General features: G+C 48.3%; 1 protein-coding gene and 1 long non-coding RNA gene across 5 annotated transcripts; one reads left to right on the top strand and one right to left on the bottom strand.

The window, feature by feature from the left end:
• Positions 1-27: 27 nt before the first annotated feature.
• Positions 28-5681, top strand: LOC148656988 (uncharacterized). Its single transcript, XR_015941048.1, has 2 exons — positions 28-1071; positions 4855-5681. It is a non-coding gene; the product is annotated as an uncharacterized LOC148656988 (long non-coding RNA).
• Positions 3982-11897, bottom strand: LOC148656989 (L-asparaginase-like). Of its 4 annotated transcripts, XM_088644371.1 has the most exons (8): positions 11632-11897; positions 9220-9358; positions 8271-8366; positions 7715-7875; positions 7542-7625; positions 7286-7448; positions 5696-5771; positions 3982-4122 (listed from the first exon to the last, which is right to left on the bottom strand). In XM_088644371.1, the coding sequence occupies exons 2-7, from the start codon at positions 9352-9354 to the stop codon at positions 5745-5747; spliced, it is 666 nt and encodes a 221-aa protein (XP_088500497.1). In that variant the 5' UTR covers positions 9355-9358; positions 11632-11897; the 3' UTR covers positions 3982-4122; positions 5696-5744. The 4 variants fall into 4 exon arrangements, with proteins under 4 accessions (XP_088500497.1, XP_088500498.1, XP_088500495.1 ...); XM_088644372.1 differs by lacking the exon at positions 3982-4122 and having other exon boundaries at positions 5695-5771; XM_088644369.1 differs by lacking the exons at positions 3982-4122; positions 5696-5771 and adding an exon at positions 6256-6562 and having other exon boundaries at positions 11632-11863.
• Between the last annotated feature and the right edge of the window lie 780 nt (positions 11898-12677).

Below are 12677 nucleotides of genomic sequence, written 5' to 3' on the forward strand. Positions count from 1 at the left end.
GATTGGTTAGGGCCAATGGGAAATTCTGGTTACAGAATTAACACAGCTGGTTGTGTGATCCAACATGTTTGCTAAATGTGACAGTCCTTCATCACAAACATCTATTATGAAAAAGCAGTATGATATTGGATCTGCTATTTAGATCAACAGAGGAACATATATTTACATATGTAGTTCAAGTAGGTAGCTGCGTCAACATGTGTAGGCTGCAAAGGAACAAGTTAAAGGTTTATTCCATGCTGAAAAGTGAAGAAAGGAGACAACGTTTCGGCTGTGGAGTCTTCTTTGGGTGTGACATTTATATATTTACATGTATAAATTAACTTCTTGATAGAAAATGGTCTACACATCTATGTATTTTGAATGTTATCACACCCACGTCCCCGAAGTGCACACACATCACATTAATCATGGAGTGTGAACTGAATCAAAGTGGGAGGGATTAAGGTCACCTATTTTCTTAACCCATTTGTCTGTCAGTCGCAGCGCTCCAGGCACCTCACTGGCTGTGTTGTTTTGGAGTGACGAGCTGGTTCAGCCAATGGCAGCTGCGGGGAGGCGGAGCTTCCAGCGTGTCCTCGGGAGTTGAGCAGAGGGGGGGGCGAAACCTGAAGTGTTGCTCGTGCCGGATTTTCTGGGCTCGTTTTTTTTTTAAACCAGCGGAGTGTCGCGCACGAGCCCAGCGGCCGATAACCGCAGATTTGAAGAAAAGCTCCGCTCGTTTCGAAGAGCGGATCAGAGACGAGACCGGGAGGGACGACTGCCTGCGGAGGGGAGGACTGTTCGTTGATGAAACCCAAATAAACATCAACTGGAAGAGACGGCGAGTGGCCCCCCTGAGCTTGGACCGGGACTGTCGCGTCTCCTTCTTCGAGTAACAGAATCTGTTCAAGTCCGCCTCGGCGAGACGGGCAGGAGGAAGAGCGGGGCTCGGCCGAGGCTCAGCGGCTCCTCCGGCGGGTTGTAGCCCCGTCGTGTCGGGTGTTTCGGGTCCGGGACGTGTGGAGAAACCTGCGGCCGCACACAGGGTACAGCCCCCACCTAACGCAGAGAGAGGTCACCCGATAGGAGGTGAGCCCGTCTGATGTCGTGTGTGTTTACCACACCTGCTGTGCATTGAATTTTAGCTTTGAGTTTAGTGACAAAATAGTTGAGTTGTTGCGTAACAGCAAAAGTTGTTTTTGATGCGTCATACAGAAAGATGGCACAAAACACATCATTGGCTTTGAAAAAAGAAATCTCATCATGAAGGGTTTGGTTTTGGTCACAGACCACCGGCCCACCCAGGGTCAGGAGCTCGTGTTTTCACTAGAGATCAGTCAGCAGTAGCCAAAAAGGCACAGACCGGTCAATTGCTTCTATTCACAAAAGACTAAGGGAGACAAATCCTCCAAGCAGATAACAAAGTCCCGAATATAATGCTGGAAACGCAATTCATTTTGCAGTGTCGTGTCATGTTGCAATAACATCTCAATGGCGAGGTGAACCAGGTTTCCCGTGACTGACTGGAAATCAAAATCAAATCAAAGTTTATTTATCAAATGCACAACAGTACGGCGTGCAGCACTAGTTGCTGGCAATGAAATGTCTTTTTCTGCGAGCTCACCAAAATCACAAAAACACAAAAATCACAAAATTGAGGTTACATTTTTGAAATGGAATAAAACTCAAAGTGAGTAGAGCTGCTATGTGTCCATGGTGTGTGCAATATATACATGTAGTGCAGTTATGCTGCATATAGTGAGAGTTGTGTGTCCATGTAGCCATTACAGGTGATTTGCTAAGGAGCTGCAGGTTGGCTATTTAGCAGTCTTATTGCCTGGAGGTAGAAGCTGTTCTGTAGTCTGTTGGACCTGGACCGAATGCTTCGGTACCGTTTACCGGACGGTAGGAGGGAAAACAGTTTGTGACTGCAAGAGCTCTGAGTGCGACGAGCTTTTGCACGTTTAGACTCGAGGCTGAGAACTGCTGTACTTGTTCATCTGTTCTCGGTCACGGTGGAGTGCAGGTGATTCTTCACTAGCTGAGGGGCTGACGATCTCCGTTCACATGTTGCGCTGCTGACCGGCAATACCACAGCTATTTTCCATCACCGGAACAGCTAAAAAAACAACCTCTTTGTATGGATCCACAAAGTTCAGAAATTCCCACAGACTGGCTGGATGGTCTTTCCCGCTTTTTTCCTTGTCCAGTACTCTCCAGCTCATGTCTGAGATCCTCAACATCTGCTCCATATGCGTTTGCCAATAAGAGAAGAGCCTCCTCATTCGAAAACCTCCTGCTGGATGGATTGAATGCCTGGATACCCTTCATGACCTCACAATTTGAGTTGGAGAAACGCCTTTTCATTTCACCAATCGTTATACTTGAACTCAAAAAGACTGGTTCTGTGTGCTGGCCAAGAGTGGGTGTGACGAGTCTACCTTGAGGCCTACTTGTTTAAGCCCCTCCTCCTCTGTCCCCAGTTACTCTCACTAATGCTGTAAACTCACTTCTGCTGTAGTTAATCACAGATTCATTCAATAATTAGTTGTGTGGGGGCCAGATTGTATCAGACAGCTTACCTTTGATCCACACCATGTCTGGATCATTCTTGTATTCCCGGTGCACCGGCATGTTCTGTGTCTTCTCTCCTGCGCCTGTGGTTTAGCGCTCGACTCTTGACATCACATTACCTTGTCCTGTTCCCACGGCCTTTTAGGAGCGTGCTTCCTGTGTGGCTTCTGCTCCAGCCCCCTCCTGTCTGCTTACTGTACCGTTCTGTGACTGCCGCTCTTGGGGCAGGGTGTGGAGGAGTGATCGGGGCCATGTACTGAAGGGTGACGGGTTCGAGGTGCTTCTCTTCAGTCACTGTCCTCCTCTGAAGTCTACGTGAAGTGAGCCCGAAGCACATCCATCTCAGTCAGGAAACAATGCTGCAATGTCTTGAAGGAAGTGCAAGTGTGCCTGTGTTGTACCGATCAGCAACAGAAAAAATTGTGGGTTCAGTGGGCTTCTTCAGTGGAGGAGTGTGCTGTGTGATTTCTGGGGGAGGAGTGCGCTGTGTGACTTCTGGGGGAGTGACAGCGGAGGAGTGTGCTGTGATTTCTGGGGGAGGAGTGTGCTGTGTGACTTCTGGGGGAGTGACAGCGGAGGAGTGTGCTGTGATTTCTGGGGGAGTGACAGCGGAGGAGTGTGCTGTGTGACTTCTGGGGGAGTGACAGCGGAGGAGTGTGCTGTGTGACTTCTGGGGGAGTGACAGCGGAGGAGTGTGCTGTGTGACTTCTGGGGGAGTGACAGCGGAGGAGTGTGCTGTGTGACTTCTGGGGGAGTGACAGCGGAGGAGTGCGCTGTGTGACTTCTGGGGGAGTGACAGCGGAGGAGTGCGCTGTGTGACTTCTGGGGGAGTGACAGCGGAGGAGTGCGCTGTGTGATTTCTGGGGGAGTGACAGTGGAGGAGTGTGCTGTGTGACTTCTGGGGGAGTGACAGCGGAGGAGTGTGCTGTGTGATTTCTGGGGGAGGAGTGTGCTGTGTGATTTCTGGGGGAGGAGTGTACTGTGTGACTTCTGGGGGAGTGACAGCGGAGGAGTGTGCTGTGTGACTTCTAGGGGAGTGACAGCGGAGGAGTGTGCTGTGTGATTTCTGGGGTGGATGATGGCGGAGGAGTGCGCAACAAGAATTTCTCCAGCCTTCTGTTCACTTTACCACTAACACTACATCTTGATTATTAATCAATTATGATTGAAAACCTTATTTTAAGGTTAAATCACTTGTTGAATTACCAGATTTTCATTTTATAAAGGACAAGCAATTAATTTTGCTGTGAAGAGAGTCATTTATACAGGAGTGCATCAATTGTGTATTATAGACGTCCAGCACTTTACAGTGCAACTTTGCATCTCTGAACTTTAAGCTTTGGAAAACATACAACTGTATCCACAGACTTGGTTTAAAGTTCCTCGATGGGCTGCCCCTAGTACAAAGACGCTTTCCAAACAGTCTGCCCCAGTGAGGTGTGTTTATTGTCAGTAACATTAAACATTACGAACAAGAGGCCCGTATGCTGCTTGTTCCACCCAGACCCAGCTCGTTGTCCTGTGGCCTGTGAGTGAAATGCCTGGAGACGCTTGTTCCCTGTTTTCCTGCAGGAGACAGAACAGAGGAAAAGAAGTCAGTCACGCTGTTAGGGGAAGTGGCTTGTTTGTGTTCGGCCCTAGGTTGTGATTCTGTTGGCACCTTGTCAGTCTTAGTGTCTCAGGCTGTGTTTGCAATGCAAACGTGGTAAACTGGGTGAATTTGGTTTGCTCATCAGGGAGGGGCTGGCCAATTGGATGAGTTCACTGAACAGCAGAACAGCTGTCAGGCTCTGTCAATTCAGGCAGGGGAGGGAACTGTTGAATTGACAAGCTCCTTTCATACACAACAGCATGGACACCTGCAGAGTGCAGCAGTAATACAGCCTGCCGTGTCTTTCAAGAGTTAACTCTGTGTCCTCTGTGTCCAGAACAGTCGGACACTGCAGGTCTGAGCACGACTGGGACTGGGACTGGTTTTAGAACACTCTTTATCTCTGATGCACAAACAGGGTGCGATCCCAGCGTCCCCGTGTGCGTTTCTTCAGGTTTTAGTTATTGTTTTGCGTTGCGCAGCTGTGCGTGATGTCTGACAGAACTGTGCGGCCTCAGTGCCCAGTAGAAACGCACAAACACAAGATCCTGCGCGTCTCGCATGCTTCTGGGAGACCGGCCAGCTGCTGGCCACGGACTGTCTCTGTTCGCTTTCACAGCCAGTCCAGGGAGTTAGACTCCGCTGTCGACAGGGAAGCTGTGCCCCATGTTTCCGAGGAAGAATAACTCGTGTGTTTTGTGTTGCAGGAGCAGTGTCGGGCCAGAGGGGTGCAGAGTGGATTTTACTTCACAACCAAGAGGAACAAACTTTCACAACCAAAGCTGTGCTTTTTAAATCGGCAGTCGAGTCGACTGAATATTCGACTAAGTGGAGTCTACAGTCTGCTAAAACGACACAGTCCGCACTGTCGCATCCTGAGGGCAGAGTGGACCTCCCGTGCTCTGCAGCTGAATCCCGTCTCCCTTCCCGCTGAAGGCAGCAAGCGCAAGGATCTCAGGAAGGAATTCCGAGTTTTTTCCGCTCCTCAGGATTCCTTACAGGGAATTGAATCTTTTGCCCCCTCTTAGAAATTCCTGCTCCAGACTGCCCGTTTCTCCGGGAGTGTGGTCCCGGGGGGAGACGGGAAGGCCGCCTGCAGCCACGATCGCTTGTGCCCCGTCGCCATGCGGGCGGGCGGGTCTGACCGCCGGGGCGACGCCACTGTTGATCCGGCTCCGGAGACGAGCGGGGTGGCACTGCCCCAGAATCTTCCCCTTCTGGTATATCTCTCTTCATTAGGAGGATGAGTAGTTAAGTATCCGCAGGGTAGCATTATGATTACAAGTAACTGTATAAGTACATGTACTTCTTCTAAATGCTTACTTTGAATTCAGAACATTCCCTTTCTTACGTTCCTCATCATATGGGGGCATATTCCACCCCCCTAGAGTAACACTATTGCCAAAGGGCCAGTTATATCTTTCTCGTACATCTCCTGGATGGCTAGTTTTCCAGGAGTCACAGATGTTATCCCAGGAGAATGGAACCGGGACCAGAGGAATAGCAAAGTAAAATTCTTCTTTTTATAGTGTTATTTGAGAGCGGAACCTGTTTCATTTTTTCTGATTCGGGGGGTCCGAATATTGTCTCGCACGTGTCAACAGCACAGGGGCTTCCACACGACCTGAAAGACAAAACAGACGACCGTTGTTTTTTAATCTGGATTTTTTACGTCTCTCTCAAATCCTGGGTTCTGGGTTCAGGCTGCGCTCACAGCACACCCCAGATTTGACCCCCCAGGAGAAACAGACAGACTGTGCTCACAGGACACCCCAGACCTCGCCCCCCAGGACATTCCATGTGGCGATTCCAGGGTGACCCCCCCCCCGCCACCCGCACCCTGGAATCGCCTCACAGATCTGAGAAGAGTGGAGAGGGGGGCTGCCTGGAGACTGGTGCTCTAAACCTGGGCAGCTGGGCCTGACCCCTCAAGCGTGGGCCTTTGAGAGCCTGATCTAACATTGTGGATTCGCCATTCACTAATGAGTGTTATTGAAAGGCAAAAATGACAGTGCACTAATACATACAGCAGACTAGCCACGTGAAATTCCAGGAAGTAACCAAAAGACGGCGATGGCTTCTCCCCAAGGAGCAGGGTTCTCAGGTGCAGGAAATCAGGTGAATGAGGTACAGGGTACTGTAGAGAATGTACAGGGCATTGGACATGAGGAGAAAGGCCAGAAAGGCACCAATGTGCACGACTCTGCTGGTCTCTCTGACAAGGGCCACGTCCAGCAAGCCGCAGCAGGTCCGGGGCTGTCAGTCGTCCGAGGGCACCTGCTCGGCAGTGAACTTCAGGTAGGCCTCCCTGGTGGGGAACTGCTCAGTGAAGCGCGGGTGGAAGAGCTTCAGAACGTTCTGGAAGCCATTCTTTCGGGCCTCGTCCACAGCCGTCCTGCCCCGGACATCCCTCTCCTGAGAGAGACAGAGGACACCACGTCTGATCTAACATTGTGGATTCGACATTTAACAGAATGCACTAATGAGTGTTATTGAAAGGCAAAAATGACAGTGCACTAATACATACAGCAGACTAGCCACGTGAAATTCCAGGAAGTAACCAAAAGACGGCGATGGCTTCTCCCCAAGGAGCAGGGTTCTCAGGTGCAGCTCTTCATATCCGTCTCTGAAGGCTGCATTATACACGGTTTCACTACACAGCTGTGGTGAACTGCACATGAGTGCTCTTCTATCACTCCTCTGGCTCTCACACTAATAACTGCAGTGCTGCCAGAGCAGCCTGAGTCACACAGAGGTGTTGTCGCCCCCTTCTGGTTCCTATGTGAAACTATGTGTGGTTAGTTTGCCACAACATGGAACTTGACTGTAATGTGCTAGTAAATCAATACAACAGATCATATTCTACTACTCCATGAAGAAAAGGGGTAGTAAATTATATACACTATAAATGGACATAATGATGAGTTGTTAAATACCACATTACTATAGTGACTCTCATACAATGTGTCTGCACTGTAGTAACATCTCTTTTGGTGCAGTGTGCAGTCTTAATGTACTGTAGTCTTGTCTGTTCTGTATTAAGCCGTTTCTCTCTTTAGCTTCTCTCTCTTTAGGTGCTCTCAGTGGTCAGTGGTGTATAAGGCCCAGAGTGATCACCATGTCTCTGCTGTGTCTCACCAGTGGAGTAGCCCCGTAGTCCAGCAGTGTGGCGACCATGACTGGGTCTCTCAGCCTCACTGCCAGGTGCATTGCAGTGCGGTTGTCATAATCGCCCTGGTCCATGATGGTGCCAGATAGGAACCAGCCATACAGGATCTGATAATCTTTCTTGACCACTGCCCTGAAAGAGAGAGGAGAATTAACTGTCATCAACAGAACAGCAACACTAAACTGAAAGAGTATAATGTAGACATTGTGCAGTACAGGTACTCACTGTATGAGCTTAATTCCTATCCTGACGGGTGGAATGGAAAGAGTGGCCCCCTTTGTCCTGAGGATCCTGATGATCTCATAGTGCCTGGTGGAGAGCAGATGCACAGTGCAGTACAGAACACGGTAAAGTACTATGCTATCCTAAGGAAAGGTACAGCAGAGAGGAGTACAGACCTGTGCCGTATAGCAAGGTGAAGAGGAGTGTTTCCAAATCGATCCGTCACTGCTGGGCTTGCACCCTTGGCCAAGAGATATTTGACCATGTCTAGTCGGCCTGCTTCACAGGCTTTATGGAGTGGAGTGGTGCCATCATAATCACCAGAGTCCACATCAATCTACATAGAGAGAGGGATTACTACAGTCCAGACACATTGACTGGACACTACAGGACATTAACACTGCACTGAGAGAGAGGGGTTAATACAGTCCAGACACACTGACTGGACACTACAGGACATTAACACTGCACTGAGAGAGAGGGGTTAATACAGTCCAGACACACTGACTGGACACTCCAGGACATTAACACTGCACTGAGAGAGAGGGGTTAATACAGTCCGGACACACTGACTGCACACTACAGTACATTAACACTGCACTGAGAGAGAGGGGTTTATACAGTCCAGACACACTGACTGGACACTACAGGACATTAACACTGCACTGGGAGAGACTTTCTTTAGGTTAGAAATACAAATATTATATTAAGTGTGTATAGCCCATCTCTCACCGTCTCCAGTATTTCCTGTAGAGAGAGGACGTCATTGTTTTCTACCGCCCCACAGGCAAAGGAGGGCAGAAGCTCCTGAAGTAGTTCCTTCCTCTCCTGAGTAAGAGAGCAGAGTACAGGGAGAGGAGAGAAGGGAGGATAAGAGAGGAGGAAGAGGAGAGGGGATAGAGGAGAGGTGAGGTATTCATGCAGAGTAAATTCTAATACATATTCAAAGTCATTGTAGTTTTGCCAAAACAGAAACAATTAAAAGAACATTTACAGTATAAAGATATTATTGAACATTTATGGACATCATAGAACAATTTCCTATGCACATTCCTGCTGTCAGGACACACAACAAGATTCACACACAGTTATATTTAAGAAGTTTGAGAAGAGAGCTTCATAAGCATGCGAAGGCTGCAAAAGGACCAAGTAACGATTTATTCCATGTTGAAAGGAAAAGAAAAGAGACATAGCGATTAGGCTGTGGGGCCTTCTTCAGGTTTTCAATTACAATTACAATTTATTTAATGTAAAGAGCACGTTTCGTTCCACAGAATTCAGAATCTCTATATACAGGGGGGAACTATTTTTCCCCACTATAGCTCAGCCCCACCTGGAGCCACACAGCCCCCTCCTGCACCAGCAGCCCCACCTGGGAGACACACAGCCCCCTCCTGCACCAGCACCTCCACCTGGGAGACACACAGCCCCCTCCTGCACCAGCAGCCCCACCTGGGAGACACACAGCCCCCTCCTGCACCAGCACCTCCACCTGGGAGACACACAGCCCCCTCCTGCACCAGTGGCCCCATTTCTGACATGTGAGCAGATCAGATGGCAAGGTGGTAAGTTGTCACACAACAACTCTTCGTCCACCTTCTTCAGAAGATAATAACTGTTTTATAAGCGTTTTAACTGCTGCTGTCGGGACCTACAAAGTCCCTCTCTGTTTCTTCAGTACCTCTATGTCTTTATTGCGAAGCCAGGGCAGCTCCAGCACCTCCCCGACCCAGCGCAGGAATCTCCTGCCTCTCACCACAGCGCCGGAGATCAGGAAGGGCCTGTTGTCACTGTCCTCTGCTGGAGACGCCTCCATCAGTCTGGAGTAATACAGCAATACACTGCGGTTGACACAGCTCCTAACACAGTTCCAGAGCAACGCCTCTGTAATACAGCTGTTTATACAGTTAATACAGCCCCCATCAGCCCTGGAGTAATACAGGAGCACAGCATTTGACACAGTTCCAGAGCAACACCTCCTAGATCTGGCTGCCCTGTTAACAGTGTGTAAACTGTGTTCTGTAAATGATGTGAAATAAATGAAATCTCTCTGAATCTGTACAGTGCAGTTTGATATAGTCTCACACGTTACAGTGTTCTTGCTTACTGGGACCAGTACCTGTTAAGGAGTGGTTGTGTTGTGAACAATTTGGATTAATTTGCCTGTTCATGAATATTTAAATGTATCAAGAGTTTTAGTTTCTCACTACTTCTTATATCATTTCATGCTGATGACTCTTAAATCTTCCTCTCTCTTCCTCCCACCGACAATAAAGGCTCCTGTATCTCTCCTGTCACGCAGCCCTGTCCTGGAGGTCACATACTGGGTTGCAGCTTTATTGAGTTTATTCCCCTCTCTTCTTGAAGGACTGTTCTCAATCAGGCAGATGTGGCAGTTCTGGGATTAGATACCTTAGTCTAGGGGGAGAATGTTTGTCTAATCCTAGATTGTTACTCACAGTGCATCAGAAAGTGTCTCTGCTTCTCCCTGCTGGCAGTGGGAGCACGGCCTGTCCTGTCTGTACAGGTCTGCCAGTGTCTAGTTTGTATTTTCAGGCTGTGGTCACTGAGTTTGTCCTCCCCGGACAGCCAGGACTTTCTGTGTGCAGTTTCAATGTCCAGGCTGTGGTCACTGAGTCTGTCCTCCCTGGACAGCCAAGACTGTCTGTGTGCAGTTTCAATGTCCAGGCTGTGGTCACCGAGTCTGTCCTCTATGGGCATCCAGTGGACCAGTGTTTTCCGTTGTCAGACTGCTACTGTCATTTGCAAGTTGCTCCTCTACGATAAATATGCAGTGCAAGGGTGTTTACGTTATTGCTTTGTATCCACACTGCATTGCTGTATATCCTCGACTGTCTCTTCTTTCTCAGTATCGGCATGTTTGGAAGGGCTGTTTTTCACAGCGTGTGTGTGCTAGATTGTACGGAAGCGCAGTGCTGCCACCAAGGAAAGCGCACTTACGGGAACATTCTCGCGTACTTCATGTGAACACCCGATAGCACAGTTGTCATATAATACCTATATCGCTACGTGCGGGCTGACAGTTTTAAGCAGTGGAACAGATCGCACGTATAAATGTTCATAACGGAACCGTCATTGCTGTGATCTCTAAATCACACAAAGCCGGTTCTGTTCATCTTGGCTAAGAATGGCAAGATTTCATTATGACTAGCCCCCAGTCGAAACAGCAGCGCTGGACACTGACACGACCATGAACCCGAAAGCGCCAGCAGGCTCAGGGCGACGTTCACAGCTCGCACAGACACTGCAGTCGCCAGCGCTATTGTAACACCCCGGGCTCGGTTTAGGGTTTTCGGCATTCGTGTGAAAGAAAACTGAGCTTTCACTGGCCGATCAGCAGGCTTTATTGATAAAATACTAGCAGACCAAAAAAGAAGAAGAAGAGGAAAAAGAATAACGGACACAGCCCCTCTCTTCCCCGGTCAGAGACTAAACACGACTTTACTCACGATAGACACATTGCCACACACAAAACACTGAACATGTCAACCCAAATACAGTGTCTCACACTAGCTCGTCATTGCCAGATAATTAGTTATCTCCTAATACGAGATAAGGGGGCGATTTTTCCCCTTGGTGGCAGCAATGCGCTTCCGTAAGACCGTGCGAGCTATCACTTTTAGTCAGTTTTGTTTTTCTTAGTGTATCTGGATGTTATCGTGCTTACTATTTCCTTCAGACACTTCAAACGACACTTTTGTAGAAGTTGGAGTTTGTCCCGGGTATGGGCAGATGCAAATAAAAACCAATATCGCTGCGTTTATATTGTGAGCAGTCCGAGACACCTGTTAAGCAGTATGTACATATCTATTCGTGTTCAGAGAAGATAAAGAGACATTAACTGTTATAAAGACCTTTTGTATTGCAAGCAGTCTCACATAAATGGCCTGTTAAAGAACACCTCAATGTATATTGAGATGTTTGAGATAATTCTACTGGAAAAGAGTGTTAATATTGTGAGACGTCTGAGATGAAATACCTGTGAAGGAATATGTCTGTGTACTGTGAGCAATGTGACATGTAGTAACGCTTAAAGGAGTGTTTATATTGTGAGTAGCGGGAGATAAATTACCTGACTCAGAGAGAAATACAGTTGGTCGTTTCGGCGGTTGGTCGCGCGAGACCAGCAGGTAGGACCCTCGAGGCACTTGGGGAGGAGGGGCGGGGGCGTCAGGTTGTTAGGTCGTTGTCAAGGAAACGAGCACGAGCCTGAGGCGCGAAAGTCTCTTTCCTGAGTTCATGTTTGTGGAGCCGTTACTGGAGTAGAGGTGCGGCCCTCTCCGTCTCCACACACATCACAGCCCGTTACGTGTAATGCCGTTTTGAGTCTTGAAGACAAGAAAGGCATGCCGGTCCCCTTTTCTCCCTAAAGCACCTTAACCTAAGAGTCGTTGGTAAAATATGTTGGAAACGGGCCTGTTTATTAGTTTCATGTTAGCTACAAGAGTGTGAAGAAGCCCTGTCTTTGGCTACGTGATGTAAAACTAGAAATGTGCTTCTGTAACGGAGTAAAGTTGTGATTTTCCACTGAAGTACTGGACGGTTTGTAAATACAGTAGTTCGTTGTGAAGAATGGCGTCCCTTGCAGGGCGGGAACGGTGCCACTGTAGGTTTCTCGGTGGGGGTGGGAAGGAAATATAGTTGATATTAATTAGTGTACCATAAGTTAACTTTGGGGTTGGATGTTCATTTTAATTTCTTCAGTTAGTGTTCCTGTGAGAGAAGTTGGGTGTATTTTTTTTTCAATTTAGGCAGAGCAGAAATCAAACATGTCGCCAAATCAGTGGTACGTGCGGGACCGTTGTGAAAAGAGCCCGTTTCCGCAGCTCTCTCTCTGTCCGGCCTGGGAGCGCTTTCCCGGTGAGGTCGCTGGCTCCGTTGTGTATATCTGTGATCGTTTAGTGTTTGTGTTTCAAATAGGGTTGTAAAGTGGAAAGTAATCATATGAGACGGGAGTGATCATTTGTTTAAAATACGTTTTGTTATATGTGATGTTTTCTCGTTCTATGCATTTCGTCTTTTGTGTGGTTCTGTAGGTCGACCGCAGTAGAGCCTGTCTGATATGGGCTTTACTTTTTATATATTGTCCGCTCCTGCTGCTATTCGATACCACAACAC

This window comes from Lepisosteus platostomus, chromosome 8 (assembly GCF_059453375.1).
Source record: "Lepisosteus platostomus isolate fLepPlt1 chromosome 8, fLepPlt1.hap1, whole genome shotgun sequence".
In the NCBI taxonomy this organism is placed as follows: Eukaryota; Metazoa; Chordata; class Actinopteri; order Semionotiformes; family Lepisosteidae; genus Lepisosteus; species Lepisosteus platostomus.